We start from the raw sequence: 6792 nt of genomic DNA, 5'->3' as shown, positions 1-6792 counted from the left end.
TAATTTCCTCAGGATTGACCAAAATCTACCCAAATTCCTTTCTAAAATCAGTGCCATTTCTATTACTATAGCGTAAAGGCTGAAATGACTGAATACAGTAAAAACTAAACTCCGTTGATGTTTTATTTGTGTATTTATAAGCAGACCTGTGTGGGTTTTTGTGTTAAATGTCTTTTCAATCAATCAATCAATCACGTTTATTTGTATAGCCCATTACAATAGCCAAATGGTACCCAAAGTGCTTTACAACAGAGCCATAAAACAATACATAATGAACAATACATAATGAGCACACAGAAAGAGGACATCTAAGAGACAGTATTATCCTAGTCAGAATAAAGAAATTAAATGTCTTTTTATTTCTTTATTTTAATTGCTTTTTAAAAGGGGGGATTTTTGTTCCATTTAAGTGAAAACTTTCTGTTTTGTCGTTTGCAGAGCTCAGGAAAACTGGAGATGGAGAGAGGCATGGTTAAACCTATGATCAGAGAAGATCAGGACAGCAGGTCAGACTTCTTCTTCTGACTTCATCCAGCCATTTTCTCGGCCAGTCTTCCAACCGTGTTGTCTTCTCTCCTCAACAGGTCCCAGGACCTTTCAGCAGACAGGACAGAGCTGACTCTTCCAGCCAGCATCGACTTTAGAGAAAACTGTGAGCATCTCCGCCGGCCTGTCGCTCAATAGCTGGAAACTATTGAACCTTTATTTTAGTCTCTTTCAATCTGAACTGACTGAAGTGTAAATGTTGTTAAACAGTGTCTGCAAGTTATAAAAGGTATTTAACCATTTAAAGCCAAGTGTATCATATTTGATACATGAGATTTTCAGACTTCTGTATCACCAGTGTGATATTTTTGTTCTTGAAAACTCTGACTTAAGGGTTCATTATGCATGACGCAGGGAAAATGAGTCGTTTACAACTTTATCAAAGCCTCTTCATGCAGTTTGAGAGTCACAGTCATTTTTTTCCTTGAGTTTTTCCACAATCCTTTGATTGTGGTCATATTTATCTGCTAAATCACTAGGGGTGTAAATCACACCCATCATGGCGATTCGATTCAGTATCTATTTCCTGAACCAACGATTCGATTATTTTCGATACTCAAGAATACACCGCGATACGATTCGCTTAATTATTATTATTTTTTTCTTTTTTACACCTTACAGGCTAGACAATGTTTCAAATTTGAAATAAATCAATGAAAGCTGTAATATTGTTATGCATTCTTTTTGAGAAACAACAGCAAATAACAGAAGTAGAAAAGTTGCACTCCACCTATTCCTATTAAAACCTCAAAAAACATGAATCGATTCTCTTGCACGTATCGATGCATCGGATCGTCGGCTATTGGATCGATGCATCGATACAAAACGATTATTATTAACACCCCTATAAATCCCAGGATGTTTTCTGTGTAGAACCGCCTGCGCTTCAATCTTTTCCGTCAAGTTTAAAACAAGCTGTACACGATCAGATGCATGTAGTGAAGGGAAAAGGTATAAAAGTTTACCCAGAAATGCCTAATGTATTAAAATAGATGCAAATAAATTTAACTTTTAAAATATTTAGGTTTTTTGTTTTATTTAGGCTTTAAAAGGTTAATAAAATCAGCAAAAATACAAACCGTTACAAAGAAATAAATGACATCTGACAAAATCAAACACATCTGAGTGCCCAGTTAAACACTTTGTTTTTGTGAAAAAGCTGTCTCCTAAAAAATACACGCTTTAAGCCTATATTTGCTATTTTTGTTTGTGAGAAGGACCTGAGTCAGCGATGACATAGACATCAGTCAGTGTGTGTAAATAAGTGGTAAAACAGTGTGCCTTAAAACCTTTCCTGTCAGTTTATGCTCTAACAATAGACCTTAAATGCTCCAAATGAACAGCTCACTGCTCTCACTGACATGTCTGCGAACGTCAGCGCAGTCTATGCCGACTCTGTACAAGGTGCTCACAAAGCTACCTTTATTCAGGGTTCCCACGGGTCCTTAAAAAGTCTTAAAAGGCATTGAATTCTTCAAAATAAAACTAAGGCCTTAATTGGTATTAAAATGTCTTAAATCAGTCTTTCGTAGGTCTTAATTTTTAAAACATCATAAATAGGATTATTTTTATTATGATTTATTTTTGTAATCTAAATATTTTTGCAATTATAAAAAAAAAATTAACTGCTCGCCATTATTGGTTCCGTCCCGATAGCGGAACCAATAAAAGCGTTGTTGCAGCCGGGACATTTGGGAGATGCACCATTTACTCTTTGTCTGGAAAATATGAGCAAGTGTAACTATAACGAAAATTGGCTCCAGCCAAGAGTTTTCTCCATGGCTAAAACCAGAGAACATACATGAGGCTCAGTGGATTTTGTGCAAGAGGTCATTCAAGCTCAGAACGATGGGAATTAAGGCAGTGGAGTCGCACATGCGAAGCGCGAAACACAAAGCTTCAAAATCAAATTACAGAGAAACAGCCGGTATTTCTCAGTTTTGTTCCACCCTTTTTGTCTGCAAAACAAAGTTTGTGAATTCAGTTAAATAATTGTTAAAATATATCTGTCATTTGTGTGTTTTTAGCTTTCTTCCTGTATGGGAAGCTTTTCAAAATTTGAAACATTAGTGCAGTGGTTTATGTTAAAATAAACCTTTGGGTGAAGTTGTCGCAAGCAGGTTTTTCTTGTGTTTCTTGTGAATTGGTAAATTTTTATTTCAAGTGGCATTAAAAAGTCTTGAAAGTAACTTGCCTTATNTTTGAGAGTCACAGTCATTTTTTTCCTTGAGTTTTTCCACAATCCTTTGATTGTGGTCATATTTATCTGCTAAATCACTAGGGGTGTAAATCACACCCATCATGGCGATTCGATTCAGTATCTATTTCCTGAACCAACGATTCGATTATTTTCGATACTCAAGAATACACCGCGATACGATTCGCTTAATTATTATTATTTTTTTCTTTTTTACACCTTACAGGCTAGACAATGTTTCAAATTTGAAATAAATCAATGAAAGCTGTAATATTGTTATGCATTCTTTTTGAGAAACAACAGCAAATAACAGAAGTAGAAAAGTTGCACTCCACCTATTCCTATTAAAACCTCAAAAAACATGAATCGATTCTCTTGCACGTATCGATGCATCGGATCGTCGGCTATTGGATCGATGCATCGATACAAAACGATTATTATTAACACCCCTATAAATCCCAGGATGTTTTCTGTGTAGAACCGCCTGCGCTTCAATCTTTTCCGTCAAGTTTAAAACAAGCTGTACACGATCAGATGCATGTAGTGAAGGGAAAAGGTATAAAAGTTTACCCAGAAATGCCTAATGTATTAAAATAGATGCAAATAAATTTAACTTTTAAAATATTTAGGTTTTTTGTTTTATTTAGGCTTTAAAAGGTTAATAAAATCAGCAAAAATACAAACCGTTACAAAGAAATAAATGACATCTGACAAAATCAAACACATCTGAGTGCCCAGTTAAACACTTTGTTTTTGTGAAAAAGCTGTCTCCTAAAAAATACACGCTTTAAGCCTATATTTGCTATTTTTGTTTGTGAGAAGGACCTGAGTCAGCGATGACATAGACATCAGTCAGTGTGTGTAAATAAGTGGTAAAACAGTGTGCCTTAAAACCTTTCCTGTCAGTTTATGCTCTAACAATAGACCTTAAATGCTCCAAATGAACAGCTCACTGCTCTCACTGACATGTCTGCGAACGTCAGCGCAGTCTATGCCGACTCTGTACAAGGTGCTCACAAAGCTACCTTTATTCAGGGTTCCCACGGGTCCTTAAAAAGTCTTAAAAGGCATTGAATTCTTCAAAATAAAACTAAGGCCTTAATTGGTATTAAAATGTCTTAAATCAGTCTTTCGTAGGTCTTAATTTTTAAAACATCATAAATAGGATTATTTTTATTATGATTTATTTTTGTAATCTAAATATTTTTGCAATTATAAAAAAAAAATTAACTGCTCGCCATTATTGGTTCCGTCCCGATAGCGGAACCAATAAAAGCGTTGTTGCAGCCGGGACATTTGGGAGATGCACCATTTACTCTTTGTCTGGAAAATATGAGCAAGTGTAACTATAACGAAAATTGGCTCCAGCCAAGAGTTTTCTCCATGGCTAAAACCAGAGAACATACATGAGGCTCAGTGGATTTTGTGCAAGAGGTCATTCAAGCTCAGAACGATGGGAATTAAGGCAGTGGAGTCGCACATGCGAAGCGCGAAACACAAAGCTTCAAAATCAAATTACAGAGAAACAGCCGGTATTTCTCAGTTTTGTTCCACCCTTTTTGTCTGCAAAACAAAGTTTGTGAATTCAGTTAAATAATTGTTAAAATATATCTGTCATTTGTGTGTTTTTAGCTTTCTTCCTGTATGGGAAGCTTTTCAAAATTTGAAACATTAGTGCAGTGGTTTATGTTAAAATAAACCTTTGGGTGAAGTTGTCGCAAGCAGGTTTTTCTTGTGTTTCTTGTGAATTGGTAAATTTTTATTTCAAGTGGCATTAAAAAGTCTTGAAAGTAACTTGCCTTATGCTGTAGGAACCCTGCTTTTTATATCTGTATGTGGCGTCTGACTGCGTATAATGGTTCATACTGAACTGTTATAAAAGTGTCAGCGAGCTGAAAAGGCTCCATAGGTGATATCTGGCAGCGACACGCGACTCAGAACAGGCAGTCATGTGAGAACTCATTCTTATGTTTTTGTTAATCATGCAGGCAAACTTGTTTGACGTAGCCTTTGCATTCTGGGAAATAAAGGCATTTTCTTTTGGGAAACGTAGGAAGAGGTAACTTGATGATGAATCCAGAAACGTGGGTGTGGATCAGTGTGTACAATCCGCTCAATTATATGAGACGGACATAAATACTAGTGGTTGAAATGTTAACATTGTCTGATCAGGATAACAAAGGTTAGCTCAGCTTATAGGAGACCTAAAGAATCAAAAAATGACATAAAAAAATGCTTTAAGTTTTTACAAAGGATAGTACAGTTTTAGAATTTGGTTAAAGATCAGTTCTGGCAAAAAAAAAAAGAAAAGTCCATTATTTCAGGAATTTAGACTTTATTTATTAGAATTGCTCTTTAATTAAATGTTGAATTCCTTTAGTTAATTTTTCTGACGAACGACTGTTCCCTTCTTATAGATGACAATAAAATCGCTTTTGTCTTGAATTAGGTTTAAATAACCTATAACTGTTTTTATAAATCAGTGTTTTTACCGAGGAGAAAAAGAAGTATCCTTTAATTTAAAAAATGTGGTAATTTATTTGAATTGTGAACCTAACGATATTTACCCACCATTATATTTTAATAGTTAAATAAAAAGTCACAGTCATATTGGTTTTAAAAACTGTTAGAACAGAAGTAAAAAGGTATTAATTTGAGCGTAACATTTCCTATAATGGACATTTACAAAGGTTATATTTACAGCCCTTTCTTTCCGGTATAATAAAAAGTGACTCATATCAGCTGAAAGCAGTGTTAACATTCATCATTTAGATATGCTTCTTGTTTTTATTTAACAGATCTTTAAAGAATGTTGTAGCAACTATATAAAAAAGGCTGATTAATGATTTTAGGTGTCATATATTTATAGATTTGCCTTTTTGTTGTTAATGTTTCAAACTGTGCTGGTTTTAGTTTATAGCTTTAGTCCTAAACAGGTTTGAAAGCAGGTCTGTCTGAAACCGGGTGTTTCCCCACAGTTTCCTTCAGCTGTTTGCTTTGTCTTTGTGCACCTTCATGTTTGTTGACCTTCCTCCAGCTTTTGTGTGTTCTGTATGTTTGGCGTAGAGTGAGCTCATCTATTTTTCCAGCCAGAGATGCAAACCTGCCCACCCACAATGCACTGGGAGTGAAACACTATTCTCCAGTTGGCTTGTTAGCGGTGCGGGTGACGCACACACTCTGTAGCAGCCCAGTCAGTCGCTCTGCTCTGATCTTTAGGCTTTAGATGAGAATTTAGAAAAAAACTCAGGCTAAGTAGCAGCTGTAACCAGTTTGGGTTCAAATACTTTTCAAAGCAATTTAAAGTTAAAGAAACAGAATTGGGCATGGCAAGTGGTTTACTGGGGAATCCCACATGGGAAGGTGGAGCCAAGTTCTGCACCAGTTACCTTAAATCTGAATCGCTGTGGGAGAAGATCCTCGCTGTTTACGTCGACTCCAGAGGGAAACACGAGGCGTCTATATTGGTTTTAAAAAGAGAAAGTAAAGTCATAGTAAAATAATAATAAAAAAAATAATTAAGCACACATTTCCTTCATGTTTTTTTATTTTCAGTTACAAATTTTTTTCATAAATCACAGTCTGCAGGTCAAACTTGACAGAATCACAGGAAGTGGTGTTACCGATTGAAAACGCCAGATTGTTGTAAATTAAAATGTCAGAAGGCACAAGGAAAATAAAGGTAAACGTAGCCCAGAATGTAAAGACTTCTTAGACTAAACTGATGGATTCAGATAACAAACTTTAGAGAAATTAAATCCTCATGACCAAACTTAATATCCATTTTAACTAATCATTGGTTTTTGAGGAAAAAAAAAAAAAGTTTAGTCTAAATTCAAATAAAATCTCCAAGTCTCATCTATAGCGGTGGTTCTCACAAGCAAGAAATACATCCGAAAATAATTAACATGTTATACTTTCATTGATTGTACAGTGATTAAAAAAAAGATATATTGTCTTATATGCTACTTTATTCGGTACACTGTCAACATGGATATTTAAGTTAGCCAATTACATTCATCTGGACTTGGTGAACTCGACTAATCAAT

General features: G+C 35.2%; 1 protein-coding gene across 1 annotated transcript in view; it reads left to right on the top strand.

The window, feature by feature from the left end:
- The window catches only part of LOC107083520 (afadin-like), a 158249-nt gene that overhangs the window by 80167 nt on the left and 71290 nt on the right, over positions 1-6792 (top strand). Inside the window, 2 exon segments of the mRNA XM_015372827.1 lie at positions 457-506; positions 585-652. Of these exon segments, the coding sequence (XP_015228313.1) occupies positions 457-506; positions 585-652 (118 nt within the window).

The sequence above is a fragment of the Cyprinodon variegatus genome, unplaced genomic scaffold (genome assembly GCF_000732505.1).
Source record: "Cyprinodon variegatus isolate N-32 unplaced genomic scaffold, C_variegatus-1.0 Scaffold76, whole genome shotgun sequence".
Classification (NCBI taxonomy): domain Eukaryota; kingdom Metazoa; phylum Chordata; class Actinopteri; order Cyprinodontiformes; family Cyprinodontidae; genus Cyprinodon; species Cyprinodon variegatus.
This window is presented reverse-complemented; position numbering and strand designations above follow the sequence as displayed.